The sequence below is a fragment of the Syngnathus scovelli genome, chromosome 7 (assembly GCF_024217435.2).
Source record: "Syngnathus scovelli strain Florida chromosome 7, RoL_Ssco_1.2, whole genome shotgun sequence".
NCBI classification, from domain to species: Eukaryota; Metazoa; Chordata; class Actinopteri; order Syngnathiformes; family Syngnathidae; genus Syngnathus; species Syngnathus scovelli.
The window spans coordinates 11,822,923-11,839,001 of record NC_090853.1 but is presented as its reverse complement, the minus strand read 5'-3'; the positions used below and the strand labels follow the sequence as shown (position 1 = coordinate 11,839,001).

The 16,079-nt window shown below is 38.5% G+C and overlaps 1 protein-coding gene across 5 annotated transcripts in view; it reads right to left on the bottom strand.

Moving 5' to 3' along the window:
- zgc:172282 (leucine-rich repeat and fibronectin type III domain-containing protein 1-like protein) overlaps nucleotides 1-16,079 on the bottom strand; it is a 125,134-nt gene that overhangs the window by 39,252 nt on the left and 69,803 nt on the right. For all 5 annotated transcript variants that reach the window (XM_068651430.1, XM_068651429.1, XM_049726311.2 and 2 more), the window contains exon 9: nucleotides 498-1,147. In XM_068651430.1, coding sequence (XP_068507531.1) covers nucleotides 498-1,147 — 650 coding nt within the window. The remainder of the gene's footprint in view (nucleotides 1-497; nucleotides 1,148-16,079) is intronic.

Genomic DNA, 16,079 nt, shown 5'->3' with positions numbered 1-16,079 from the left:
CTAAGCGACTAAGACTTCACAGTTTGAGCATGGATGCTAGCTATTCAGTGGGCCGTATAATGCGCGAGTATAGAAAACACAACTGCTTTTGAAGAGCAATTTGGTGGTGGTGAGTGTGTGGGAGGGTGTCTTAACATCATGGGTGCATACTCATCTTGAGTAGAATTTGCACAAAATATTTTAGTATAAAATGTTTGTTTTAACAAAAGAAAAAATACATGATATGAATGTAGTCATCAAATTGTTTTTTCTTCCCCCCAAATTTCCCTTGGCTTATTTCAATCATACTCTCTCACACGCTTCTTTTTCCTATCATTGATTATAATAAGTTCACACTACCGAAATATCTTTTTTTTTCTCACTTTCTCTCTTCCTGTAAAACTCATCCTCATTTCTTTATATGTATCTGTTTTTTTCCCAGTGAAATTCATTTTTGCCTATTTAGCCCCTGGCTGCTTGCCACCACTATCTATGCTCCTTGTCTGTTGGCGCTCTACCTGCCAATTCCTTGGGGGAGGTGGGCTCTTTGACGACAGATGGTGGTCTGTTTTTCATCTCAATGGCAACCCTGGAGGTGAAGCGGGCCTTGTTGGGTGAAAGCAACTCCTCATTGGCCATGGAGTTTGTCCGTGCCATTGTGTTCCGCCCACTGGCCTCCTCCACAACCAATGCAACAGTATCCCTCAGGGTGTTGCTAGGTGACATGGCTCCAGATGGACCCACTGCTTCTTCGTCCTGACTGTCAGTCATTTTTGAAGCAGAGCGAGGCAGGACTTGGGCCTGACCACCACCCCCTTGACCGTTGCTCTGCTGTCTTGGCACGGTTGTAGAAATGGCAGATTTTCCATGGGCTGTCCCTTGGTGGCTATAAACCTTGTATCTTATCATCAGGATAATAATAAAAACCAGGACAGACGCCACTATAATTCCACCGATGATGATGATCATAGTTCCTCCCAAGAAGTGACTATGTAATGCCTGACACTGGCTGAATTCCGTGTCTGTCGTGAATGACAAGCAACCCAGGGGACGTGTCGCAGTGAGCGAGGTGACAACATCGTCGAACACGGCAAGGACGCACAGGTCATAGCTTCTCCCGGCAGCAAGGTCACGAACCAGGAAGTCATTGGTGCTGGAGGGAATCATCCTAGAGAAAAAGAGACATCAAACAAAAATATGTTAGACATCAAACGGGCAGAGCCAGTGAGCAGCTAAGGTATATTTTAAAACAGCCTTTTTTGTTGTTGGTGTTGAAAGCAAATAATCAGACCTTCAAGTCATTTTTCACACAGATCAGAGGTAAAATTTCAACATCAACGGTGTGAATTATACCTTGTCAGTTGAAGTGTATAATTAGCTTGGTTGGCAACAAAAGTGAGATATGTGGATGTTGTGTGGCAAATGCGTGTTGTGAGTTTATAAATTACATACGTACATCACAGAGGACACATTTCACCACACCCAGATGTGTGTGTGACGATCATTGGGACTTTAACTTTAACATGCATTTAAAAATACAAACTGCAATTAATATTCTTGGAATGAAGATTTATGTATTGAACAAATAATGTGCATTCTTTGCAAGGCTAGATTTTATTTTTTTTTGCGTCTTACACGTTCTTGCACTGTGTTGTGGCCCGAGTCCTGACTCCTTTGTATCGTGTCTCTGCTGGGTTTTGTACGTGTGCACAAAATATGTCCCAGCATATCATATAATGAATCCATTCACAGACATACATCCACACTACCTTTCACGTATGGTATGCCATTATATACTACAGTACTAATGCGTATGAACTGGTACATTTCAAGCCATTAAATATTTACAGTAACTTAAGAATATTGCATCTTCCACATGTATGTCAAAACTTCAGAAAGGGCAAGGTCTGCTGGGCCATGCAGAAACAGCCTACTTGAGCAAATCAATTTAACATTGTAATTATACTGCATGGTTATGCAGTTAATGAGATCAACCATGACACAACATTTGCACACACACACATACACACACGCACACAGTTAATCAATGCCTTTCTTTGTTACTTACAGTTCACAGGCACAATACTGACTTCAACAGGCAAATGGGAACGTGACACTGCTACACAAGCAGCCATCCGTGTTTTGGTGCTCCTCGGGTCATCATGACACCCACAAGCACAACCATGCATTCACATAAGGCTATGGTGAGTCCACACACCGAAAACACACAACTGAATGCGGAAACCATTAAATAATTTTGCTTTTAAAATTGTACAAAGTACCACAACTTGTGAGGATGCAAAATAAAATTTACTGAATTTAGATTTTCATGCTTTATATTGTCCCCTCCAAAAATGTAAACAGCTTAAAGTTCAATTTTATTTGATGCTCATCTTTTACGTATAGGCATGTAAATTATGCAGGCCAAGATGCTTAAAAACTACACCATCAATGTCACTATCTGGTGTAAGTAATATAGCTTTAAAAATGCATCACATTATGTGACGTGTGTTTTAAAGTCTGCACGTATATCACATTAGACCTAGTAAAGACAAGTGATGCGTAAACCTAATCTTAAACATAACATTCATAAAATATTTGTGCTATTAAAAATGCATGATATGGTTTGTGAAAAAAATGAATGCAAGCTGTGGAGGGAAATGTGTTGAGGGTAAAAAAAAATGGGCCTATTATTATCTAGTCATGCTTAATGAATGGCTCTCCATGTGTGCTCATGTTAAAGATCAATGTCATGTGACGCCTTTGCTAAACTGTCACTCGATGTGCATTATTATTGCAGTTAACCTTAGGGGGGGGGGAAAAAGCATATTTGGGCATTTCGGAATGACAGCAGAGTCGAGAAGATTATCATAGCAGACCTTTTAAAAATGTCAGCGAGCTTCATTAAATGAATATGGCGATTTATGATTCTACATTTCAATAAAATATATTGTATCACTTCTCATTTATAGGAATTTTCACTGCCTTCCATTTGTCTCAATTACTTCCACACTAGAGGCCTTTTCCTGAAAGATAATTTTTGTGTTGTAAATGAGGGCTATAATACAGGGGAAATGATAGAAAATTTCCTTCCATTTTCTTTATTGCTGAATAGGTTTCACCCAATAAGCTTTAATTGAATAAATTGTTAATGTTTAAATCCATACATAAAAATAGCCTTAAGAGAGATATAGCATGTCCATCTTGAAGAAGCTAAATAAAGACTCTAAACAAGGCCAGTTGTTTTGATTGAATTTGTTTTCACCATAAATGTTTTACTCTTTGAACTTTGATCTTATTTGATGATTGAATTATCTCAAATTACAACATAATACAGACACATTTTTTCTTACATATGTGTGTGTGAATGTGTGCGTGCGTGCGTGCGTGCGTGTGTGTGTGTGTGCGTGAGTGAGTGAGTGAGTGAGTGAGTGAGTGAGTGAGTGAGTGAGTGAGTGAGTGAGTGCGTAGGTTGGTGTGATTGGTCGTTACTTGAGCCCTGAGCAACGTAATTTTCAGTCAACAGCAAGGAGTCAAATTCTCTCTTCCATTTTTCATATTCCACAAATGCATAATTAATCAAAATATCATCTTGAGACGAGACTAGAACAGATTGTAAAGAGCATGTTTGGGTTGATTATCGTTTTATTTATTTATATTTTTAATGGGATGGTATTTTTAGTATTCTAGAGTACCGTAATTTTCGGACTATAAGTTGTTGTTTTTTTTTTTCATAGTTTGGGTGGGGACTTATACTGAGGAACGACTTATATGTGAATTTTTTCAAAGATTTAAAAAAAAAAAAAGTGAAACCGCGATAAACAAACCGCGATGTAGCAAGGGATTACTCTAATTTGAATTTCAAGTGACGTCAGCAGCGTGGCGCGGCTGTTGTTTACATAAAGGACAAAGATTCGAGCACGGGATGACGAAGGGCCCCACGTACTACCGGCATCATTAGCGGCTTTGTTTGTAAGTGACACGGAGGACGAAGGGTTTGAAGGATTTAATGATTTGGAATGACACAGAAGGTTTGAAAAACTATTATGGCTTTTACGCACGCCCGGTCCTACTCTACGAAGCTCTCTTTCACTTCCGTGGATGGAAGTCGGGGGCCGGCGCTTGGCCGCGTGGCTGTCTGAGGACGGTGGATGGGGCTCGGACATGGCTTTTGCGCACGCCCGGTCCTACTCTATGGAGCTCTCTTTCACCTCTGTGGATGGAAGTAGGGGGCCGGTGCTCGGCCAGGTGGCTGTCCGGGGACGTTGAATGGGGCTCGGACGTGGCTTTTACGCACGCCCGGTCCTATTCTATGGAGCTCTCTTCCACCTCCTTGGCTGGAAGTGCCACCTCCGGGGAAGGAAGTCCACGCCGCCACACGCCTGGAAGTCAACGCCGGTGCTTGGGGCTGTGTTGCGGTGAACTATTTATGTTATAGTTATTTGATATATTTTATTTCGTTTAGCAACTTCTATATGGTTTTATTGTTACAGTTGAGTAGTAGTTGGCTCGTTGAACTCTTATTTTGTTAAATAAAGAGCCGTTTACCAAACCCACGTCTTTCTTTGTACTTTGTTAACGCTACAATATAGTTATATACTAGATCTGTGGAATAACGACGAGGCTGACGTCAGGGCGCACGCGCGGCGTTGTTGACAAAGGACGAGGAATTTGATCGATGAATTTAATGATTTGGAGTGACACAGATGGTTTGATAATATTATTGCTTATATAATAGTTATTTGATATAGAATTTATATATCGTTATATGGGCGCCGCACACCCATTGTTGACATAAAGGACGATCGATGGATTTAATGAATTGGAGTGACACAGATGGTTTTATAAACGTGTTATTTATGTAATAGTTATTTGAATAATTATGAATGTTATGTCAGGCCCGTTCTCAGCTCTTTGTTTGTGTTTATGTCACGTTAGCATACCTATCGTTTAGCCTGTTGTTGCTCGTTCATGTCTGTTCTTGGTGTTGGATTTTGTCGAATAAATTTCCCCCAAAATGCGACTTATACTCCGGAGCGACTTATATGTTTTTTTTTCACGTTATTGTGCATTTTATGGCTAATGCGACCTATATTCCGGAGCGACTTTTAGTCCGAAAATTACGATATTTTAAGCGTATCCGCAGTTTAGCTCCTCCAATATTTTATTTGCCATTCTAAAATATATTTACAAACTATTTATTTACTCTGAAAGTGGAAGTGTGTGTGCGTGTTAATACAGGAGTGCAGTTGGTCTGATTGTCTGTGGTCACGAATCCCATTATGAGATGCTAATCTGCTATCAGTAGTCTCACCCTGAAAATGCATCACAATTGTCTTGCAAGAAGAGCGACAGGCTCGTTAGGCACCCTCGTTACAACGCAACATCAGAGGGGCATGGTGCTGCCAAATCCTGTGTATGCATTCCTGGTAGAGAGAATGGTTGACATTTCCCTTCTAACAGCATGTTAATGCATATTCCCGGCCTGACCTTTTCAGACCATCTGCATTCAGTTGGGTTAGTTGATGGAAGGAAGCTTTGTTAGTAAATACTGTCCATCAATCAACTCTTGGGCACTCAAAATGCTGACAAGCACCCCCCCCACACACACACACACATGCACACACCGTATGTCATGTTGCTATATTCAGAGCCCCGGGTTGTGACTGTTGATCTAAAAAGAACGTCAAGAGAATATTTATGTTAATGCACCCTGGCTGTTTTTAAAATATTAATGTGCCAATTATTCATCCAGTGCAAGCAGGCCAGGACAGTGAAGGGCAACGCTGTGACGGCAAAGTCACTACAGCAGACAAACTTTGTCTATTCAGCTCCGCAAGCTGTGCCATTCAAGCAAAAAAATAAAACCTTAAAACCAGATGTCAGCAACAAGAAGAAAGTGATATTTGTTTCTCTACATAATTAAAAATGTTGAAAAACACCAGGGGAAATGTAGCAAGATCATTGTCAGGTCTGTGTCAATTGTGCAGCATCCACAGAGAAGCAAGCTTCAAAAACATTATCCTGTAATTAATAATTCCATGTAGTCGTCTTGATTAAGGGGCATGTTCCCCTTCCTTTTGGGCTCTATCCAAAGCTCTGAAATGAAAGTCTCAGCACTTGGAAACCATGAAGGGACAGCTTTGGAAAGTTATTTAGGGCACAGTGAGCAAAATAACACTTTTGGTGGTTGAGGGTTTTGTACATAATCTACATGCAAAAAAAGTCATTTTAGAGTTAAAGCTGAGTTTGGCAAAGAACCATATTTAATGACTAAAGCAAATTATTCTAACACATGTACATTTTACCACAACGGGGATTTTGATGAATTTGATCGAGAACAGGCAGACAGAGACCGTCCTTGCATGGAACCCCCTGAATTATTGTCAAGTCAAGTCAACTTTATTTATATAGCCCGAAATCACAAGCAAGTCTCAACGGGCTTCACATGTACAAGAATTGACAATTATTCTGATCTTAAACTCCCAGGAGGGCAAGGAAAAACTCCCAAAAAATCCTACTGGGGAAAAATGAGAAGAGACCACAGATGGGAGGATCCCCCTTCCATAGAAAACATAATATAAAACAATCCCAAAATAAAGTGGATGTCCAATTCAAAGTGAAGAGCAGAAATCACTTAATTGAACACATTATTGTTATTATTAAATACACTATTTATGTACCGTATTTTCCGCACTATAAGGTGCACCGGATTATAAAGCGCACTTTTAATGAATGACCCATTTTAAAGCTTTGTTCATATATAAGGCGCACCAGATTATAAGGCGCATAGAATAAATAACTCAACGTTGCTCAAACGTTAATGCAATCACAATATAGTAACACTGGAAATAGTGAAAACAATAACAATATATCAATAACTCAACGTTGCTCAAACGTTAATATCACACAATACACAAAATAAACACGTAAAGCTTACTTTAATAAGTTAGTCCTCATCCACGAATCCATATTGGTCCATATATAAGGCACACTGTCAGCTTTTGAGAAAATTGGAGGCTTTTAGGTGCACCTTATAGTGCGGAAAATACGGTATATCTTTTTTATCTAAAATAAATGTTTAAATCCACACTGAAAAACCTATAATTAGTCTTATTTTACAATGTGCCCCAGACAGGCAGCAGACTTGTATAAAAAAAACAACAACAAAAAAACAAATCCCAACCTTAACACAAAGCCCAGCTAAATTAAGAGATTTCTGTTATGATTGCTGCTGGATTTAACCCTCATTTCATGTTTTCACCTTCCCTCAGGATTAAGAGAGACGCATGGTGAATAAAAAGTCATGAAGCTTAGAAATTGAGGTGCGCACATGTGATGTCTGAGATTGATTTTTCGACACATTCTGGAGCCTCGGCGTACAAAGGAGCCTTTGTGTTAAGATTATTGCTGCTTTGTATTTAAACAAGACAGCAAGGTTTTTTGTTATACCCAGAAGAATGGGGAAATGTGTAAAAAGTTGATGTGGAGCAGATTTTCATTACAAATAAATAAATAATGAGGCAGTGGAATGACTGCACGTATCCTTTCTGCAGCAAGGCGATCATTCAATCCCTCTATGTTAGACTGTGGTCGAACATGACATGACCACCTGAATGCGGACTAAGGCGGCCAGGTTGGCAGGGAAACAAGCTCTGGGAGCCGGTTGATTAGAAGCACCCCAACTGTGGCAGGGTTTCTACTTTCTGGACTTGGCTTTATCGCCACTGGATAATGTAAAAAGTTGATGATGAATACATTTTTAAAGCGGATCAAAACCCCCAATTCAAGTGGGCTTAATATTACGGCATGGAACAAATGGATGAGAACAACTTGAAGAAAAAAAAAAAAATCAACCAGCATCTCAGAACACCTTGACTTTGTAGGTTCCACTATTTCCGTGCAGACCAATATTTCTACCTTGGTCTGTGCTCTACAGAGTGCCTGTCTAGTTAGAGAATGGTTTGTCTGCTGCAGGACACGACTGCCAGTTTTCATCAATGTCCTGCCTCCTTTCGCCACTGTCATAAATTGTGTCTGTGGGGAAATAAATAATGGCTAGGATTCGACTTGCTCTCTTCCCTTTGCCTCTGTATTGCCTTCTATTCTTTCCCCCGAGCAAACAGGAAGAGATAATCTGGTCAGAGATGACTGTGAGATTAGTCGAGTCTGAAGTAGGTTCTGTGTGTGCTCTATCATGTTGGGAGAGCCCGACTGAGATGCATGGGATTTAGAAGCTTGTGGGGTTACAGTGACTGCCGGAAAATAAATGAACAGGTGGGTAGATCCAGGCTAAAACAAAGAAATAGACCGACAAGATCAGACAATCACAAACAGGGTGGGAGGGGGGAGTGATTGACGTGGCCTTATCTAGACAAGAATTGGTTGAGCAGTCTGAGGAGTTTTTATCTATTGACTGCAGGTCAAAAAGCCCCTGCAGTGGTTATCTATAATGCCAAAGAGCTCCTCGTCATGTTTTATATTATGCCTCATGTGAAAAAGCACAGCACGAGCATTTAGCTTTTTGTTTTTTCCATGTATGTATTTTTAAAGAGATTGTGCCATGTAAATATAGTGTGTTTCATATTTGATGAAGATTGTTTTTTTTATGATGGATGAGCCGAGCCTAGAAGGCCAAGAAAGCATAAAAAAATGTGAAAGCAAAATGTTTGTTTAGGAACATGCCCAAAATGTGGATCAGAAGACGAAACATCTAACCACCATATGGGCAGGTACTGTGCTTACCGGGACATTCAGAAACGATACCTGGGAATGAATTTCTCACAATCAAGTCTGTTTTTAAGAACATTAATATTAATCCTCTGGTTACTTGATGGAAGCTAGAAGGCTTGCTGAGTTTGACCAGAGATAACTCAATTGCGGTGCTTCATCGCAATGGGTCTACAAATGGCCTAAGTGAACTATCAGCACGGTTCAGCCCACAAAGTAGACGGCTGAACGTGTACCATTGCCTTCATAATAATAATAATAATAATAAAGAAGTGAGCGTGTGTACGTGTGACTGCATGTGTGAATATTTACGTCACTGTCAATCTCTTGTGGTTTGAAAAGAAAACCTCGATTGCCTGGAGTGTCTCAAGTAGAGTCAAAGCAATACATCAACCCCTGACATGTAATGAAATAAAAAGGATGTAGAAGCCATTGGTGGTGCATTGATAGACAGCCCCACCACCATTGATGAAGGTAAACAAAAAGTATATTTTAGGAACAAATGCATAATTTATTGAGGATGTGTCACGGAAGTTGTTAGATTTCTCAAGAGCACGGTCGTTCTGAAATTTGCATCGATTCTTGGATCGTATAGTGAGTTGAAAAGTTCATACTTTGTTAAATATCAAAGCATTTTACTGGCCAAATTTAACCATTTTTGCATGGGGACAGGGAAAACGAGCCGTTGACTCATTAGAGGCGCTTCCAAATGACATCACTGTGCATCACATCTGCAACAGTCATTTCCCCATGTGCTCTATTTCTTTTGACGGTCTGAGTGCCTACAGGATGCTAAAAAAAGATTTTTCCACCTTCCTTCTATGTGACATTAGGTTAGTTTCACTCTTCTTTCTTGCAGCAGCAGGTGCCCTGCTTCAAACAGCAGACAGAAGCATATTTCAACATGCAAATATCACAAGGGTGAGGAAAGAAAAACTAGATCATAATCTTTTTATCTTAAAGCTCTGCTTTAAGCTGGCGTGTAAACACACATCTGTTTTCTGTAAAATCAGCCCAGTTAGCTTTGAATATGACAGAAATTACCAATAAATCCGTCACTGCTATAATCGGTTCCAGGGATGTTGTAGATTTGTGTCGGTTAATATGTGTTAGTGTGTAAAGTGAATTTCATTTCTAAATGGATAAGCATTCACAAAGAATTAGACACACACAAGAACACACAAATGTGCACTAGCAGAAAAAAAGATGGATTATTGATTACTCAAAAGATGCAAAGGATAAAATATGCTACAAAGAGATTTGAGGTCACACTTTACAACCTTTTGAATTATTACACTGATTTTCAGTACACCAATGGTCACGGAGAGGTTTGCATGGCTCTAAGTTAATAATGGCCAGGAGCACACACACCATGAACCCACACATGCATTGTGACAGACGTAACCACACAGGGGAAAATGTCAGTTTCTGTCAAGCAGAAGAGTCTGACAGAATCAATTAGCAAGCTGGGATAATGGGGAATACGGCATTAAATTAAAGTGACAGTTTCCCCCATAGGCAGAGTGCTCACGAGGGCATTAAACAACTAAACTGGGTTTGTGTGTGCGTGTGTGTGTGTTTGTCTAGACGGTCTTGACGTGCTTATATTTGTGTGTGTGCGCATGTATGAGATTAGGGATTTTAACTGACAGTAGCATGGTTAAATTCATCAAATCCAAACCACTACACTCGAACCTTTTGCAAAATTGTCTCATTCTTGGAATAAAGACGTCATCAGAGAAGCCAGTCTGACAATAGCAATGTGATGTGTTACCTGGCGTTGTTGTTAAGACACTCCGTAGCAACAATGGACAATGGTTGTTTTTGGTGCCTTTACCATTTGGTAGCAGCTTCTTGAAAAAAACAATGAAAACTTTTATAGTCTTGCAGCACTATTTCACCTCCCAAGGATTTTGTAAAACTGTACATCTACAGCAAAAACTTTTGACTTTCTGGACAATCAAAACTGAGTCCCTTCAGTACTTTGCAGATGCTTCAACTAATGGCAGAGGTAGGAATTTATTTGTGTTGGGCCCTACTCAGAATCAGTAAAGTGTCATAATGCAGATAAAAATAATATGGTTTTCTAACAGTGGTGTTCTCATTGGCCAAGTTGCATTTTTCTACAGTCAATGCGTGTTTTATACAGCAATTTGGATGGTGTAGCTAGCCTGGTGTATGTTATTCTGTTCATCAACTCTGCTTGCACTGGACGAAGTAAAACGTCTGCTCTTATCCGTTAGCCTCTTCTACTGTAACGTTTAACTCTGCTTGTTATGTGACTGGCAGGGGGTTGTTTTAAATCTATGAAAAGAAGCATTTCAAATATCAAACAATTGTAGATGCTTCCATTTTCAGGAAGTAATGTAACAATTAAAAGATAATACAACAAATATATAATACTCTAAACTAGAGTTAGGGTGACATTGGCAAAAACCATCAATACTATCTCTGTAAATATTTGAAATCAATTCTGCACTTACAAACATCAGAACGTTAGATAACTTGAATACATATTAAGTGGAAGTGAGCAGATATCACACACCACATAAATCCTCCCAATAGAGTCTTTGTTATGCAAAGACTGGCTTTGTTTACCAACGGGGATGTGCAGTGTTGAAGCCGGAGCACCTGCCTATTTCCCGAAATGCCCAAAGTCTGTACGACTAAAAGGTTATAAGTTGCCTTCTGGCAATAATGTAATTTAATGTGAGCCACCTTTGGGGAAAAAAAATGGGCAAGATAAATTAATTAAGGAATCAAAATGTTAAAAGTGAGTCTGTGAATGAGAGAGAGGCGGGGCTGAGGTAAGAGGAGCAAGGCGAGTCTGCCTGAGGGCCATCAATAGGATTCCATTTCTGAAATAACTTCATCATTCATCATGAACAAGAACCTTAAGTTTTGTTTTCGAACCCCGGACACTTGATTATTTGACTTTCTCATTGTGATACATAAACCATATCTAGGACAACCAATATGGAAGAAATAGTATGAAAAAACAGGTGCAGCATAGCCACTGTAATGTCATAATTGCAGCCAAAACTGAGGCAATTTCTGCTCCTCTATCTCACCCATCTTCCTCTGCACGTCCACTTCACTTTGAGAGTAAGTGTTTTCACAGGTTGGTTTAAGAAACAGAAGGGCACATTGCTAATTCTGCAACCTTGAAACACCAGAAGGCAGAAAATGTGAGTTGCTTGTAAATATATCGACATATTTTGTGAAACTAGATGTACAAGGACTACATCTCTCCCCTCACTCTGAGAACATGGATAAACCACAATAATTACCGTGATTTGATTTAAGAATAATCAAATAGCCAATCTCTAGGGTGACCACAGCCTAACAATGCTCCTAGAAGCTGGTGCTAAATCTCTTCGATCCCACAGCCGTGCAGCCAAACATAACAGCCCACTTGTATATACTACTTGTATATACCTTGTATTTGTGTCTGTTCATGCCTGGCCGTGTGTAATTTAGCCTCCATGAGTGGACACTCCTGGACTAGCTTTAAAAGGTTAGATTTTCGAAAGCCTCTGCTACACTTACTCCCATTTATCAACGCAATCGATTCACAAACTGTCCATGGCCCATCAAGCATGTAGTGTATAGAGCCAAAAACTGGCTGCAAGAGCGATAGACAGAGGGGAATGGATTCATTTAAAATGAGGCGTGAACCGAGGGCTCAATGTGTTAAATAGACTTCAATCTAAAATAAATGCGGACGGATTGAATGTGAATCTGGATTGAACTCTGGAGCATTAGAATGACAAAAAATAGGAAAAGGATGGATTAGCATTTTGTAAAATGAGCAGTGTTGACATTAGCGAGAGTGTATTTAGTTCAGATGGTAGATTAAAGTCTAATTTTACATCAATCCAAGTGGGCCATAGGGGGAGAGAGTGAGGCCGATGCTTGTTAATGTCTTAAAAGTCTTGTGAAGGCCACAAAAGACATTTGAGTTCAAATTGCATTCGATCGACAATGCAAGTTTATTGGAGCTCAAGAAAAGCATGTGTCAAGTAGATTAGCCAGGCCTGTTTAAGGTTGTAGCTTTAATGTATCTCTTGTCATGCGGCTGCAATTCAATAAAGCTTTTATAGGTGTCCTCCTAATTAACAACCTGTGTTAAAAGTGACATATTATGCTTTCCATATGTACTGCATTAGTTGTCAAAATTACAATCCCTGTTGAAGTTTCATATTCATTCATTTGTTCGTTCATTCGTTCGTTCATTTTATTAAACTGTGAGATCAATGTTGGCAATCATATATATTTTTTTATCACTTAAGGTAAATTACTCCACCACAGGGAGTTGTCAATGCTTGATTGGTCTCAACCGGCAAATGGATAAACATAACATTGGTAACATTGGTTCGCTGTCAAAGTAAAATACCTAATGATATTAAAGGAATCAATATGACATACGATAGTTGAGACTAAATACACACTTATTTGCCATATGTTAGTCAAGTGGCGCCAGGCTCTAAGAGGTCAGTGCAAATGCCTTTGGTGCAGTACAGATTAGTTTTAATGCTAGATAGGCTAAAGATATGGACGATTAATCAAAATTAAAGTGAAAATCACTGGAAACTACGTACATCTGATTTGACATACAATCTAAGATGTGTAAAGCTAAAAACCTGTCATGTTAAGGTGAGAAATCTTCCTTAATTTCAATTACAAAGTTGCTCGCACTGTAGATTGGTAAACTGTTGGCATCATTTTGTGTAAAGCTTTCTATTCTTTAATTAATGAACCCTTCCAACTCACACACACAAGGGCGTTTTTGTTCTATTTGTGTCTTGTTAATCTGGGTCAAACAGAGTGTCATTTGTGTCCCAGTATGGCCCTGCAGTAATATGAGAAAATAGATGGACACACGCAGGATTAGAAACTGGCTAATCTTACATTCCTCAGCAGTAGGGCTGGAGCCTGGAATTTCACAGACATCTTTTTCAAGTTATTGAGACAGAGTGACTGTCAGTAAGTTGTTTTAGCTGATCTACAGTTACTTTGAATAGTAAATGTGCATTTTTTCAAAGGTTTCCACATGCTCATGCTGGGAGATTAAGAAGTGCATTTTTTAAAGTTAGGGATTCCTCATCCTCTTGTGATTGGAGAGACACACATCAAATGTGATTAATTTAAAAGCATTATATCTTCTATGTATGCAGTGGTGAAAAATGTACATGTTAGGTAGTACAGAAATGTGAATATAAATTTGTGTTAAGTACAGCAGATATGTTAGCAATACAGAAAAAGAGTTATTGTAGTTAACTACAATTAAATCACAGCATGGGCACATTTTTTACACTCAATATCATTAACACAAATTCTTGAACTTTCACCATATTTTATGTCATGTTCTGCTACACCCCTACAACGAAGCTTAAATAAATGGTTGTACTGTGTCTCTTTAAAGTAAGCACAAAAGATGGAGCAAGGGCCCAATGCTTAAAAATGTTTGTCAATAAACATACTGAAATATTAAAAGACACTATGTACATGATTGCAGTGAACAGCACGACGAATTAACATAGAGCAAACAAAGACTCGTACTATTTCCGATGTTATTTTGTAAGCTATTTTAGTTTTTTCTGCTTTGCTTCTAAATGTCGTTAAGTTGTTTGTAAATATTTGTAGTCGAATGTGTCTGACTGTGAAGCACTGTGAGTTGCCTTGTGTGTGAAATGTGCTTTATAAATAAAATTGGCTTGCCTTGAAGAAACATATGCATTGAGAGTAACTGGAAATAAAATAATTTTGTAGTTAACCAGTTTTCCACAACTTTATTTTATATTTTTGTTCAGTTTACAACAATTGTTTTTATTATGTTAAATTAGATGTTGCAAATTCAAACAAAGAGAGCAGCTGTCCACATCAGTTAAAAAAATTGCTTCTTGTTATGAGGCAACAGGGTCAAATGGATTAAAAATAATGGGCAACAGTGGAATTGGACTGAAACTGATATAAATAATTAAGGAGCCGTAATGTAGGGGGTCAAATGCTGTCTCTACGCCCAGTGTCTGTAAATATAATTTTTAGTATTTAATTCAAAGATTCATGTGAACGAGTTATTCTGCTGGATGTTCAGATTACACAATTTCCTACACATGGTATAGTGTGTATATATATATATATATATATATATATATATATATATATATATATATAATTATTTATCTGTTGCAAATAACTTTGATGTTGAATTGTGAGATGAAATACTGATGTTTTTATTTTTTTTTAATTTTTTTTTAATTTTATTTTATTTGTACGATTTTAATCTTGCTCTGTTGGTGTTCTGAGTTTTTATTTGCAACATTTACTCTCATTAATTTAAAGATGAATAAATTAATTAATGCTATATGTTGTGTATCCCTTTGTGATGTGTCTTTCCTTTGTCTGTTAAGATTTTTGAGAGTCTTGAGGCACTGTCAGCCTTCAAATCTGATTTATACATTTTTTATAAGGCATAAAGTGCTCGATTTAGATGAGCACATACAAAATATTAAATTATTGAATTTTAAGTGCTTTGTACCTACCTGAATGAATGCATTCTTGTGTGAATATAAATCATCTATTGGAAATGAGTGAGTTTTTATAAAACATCCTACACACTCATCATTAGCACTGAGTAGGTGCAAACCTGCATTTGTCTCTCAATAGTTTGTGAGTCATTTGTAGACACACATTGACAACTCCTAAATAACTGGTTTGTAATTGATGTAATACATAATTGTGAAATGCATTGCATTACGGACATTGAGTTGGTTCAAGGAGCTGGTTTATTAAATTCTCTTGTTTTATGTGTGGGATTTGCTGTCTGTTGAACTTCAACCACTTACCAAAGACAGTATGACTTTTTAAATGGACAGTCGACACGCTACTTAAAGAAGAGACAAGGTAAACACTTTCAAAAGACAAAACAACTCGTCAATGCAAAAGCGTCTACGAATTGAAAATGAAGAATGCTAAACATATGAAAAGAAACCCATGACACAATAATTTGGGATTATGCATGAAGGCGTGTAAATGTGTATTTTCAGAGGAGATCTTGGAATAAGGGCTACAAAAGGCTACAAAAGAAAGAAGACACAAGACACAAGAACGCAAGCGCGCGACCATGAATAATAGAGCAATCAAGCACAGGGAGTGACGGGGAATGTTAAAAAAAAAGACAGAAAGAGATGCAGAGAGGAACAGTGCAACCAGTGTTGGGTTTCATATCCATACCAACAGGAAAATAATAGATCTTTCCATGACATACAACCCCTTCCCCAAAGTATATCATCAATATCGCAGCTTGAATCAAGTTTCCTATAACTGGGTGTGGATTCAATTGATAAGACACATGAAATTTTGTGGTT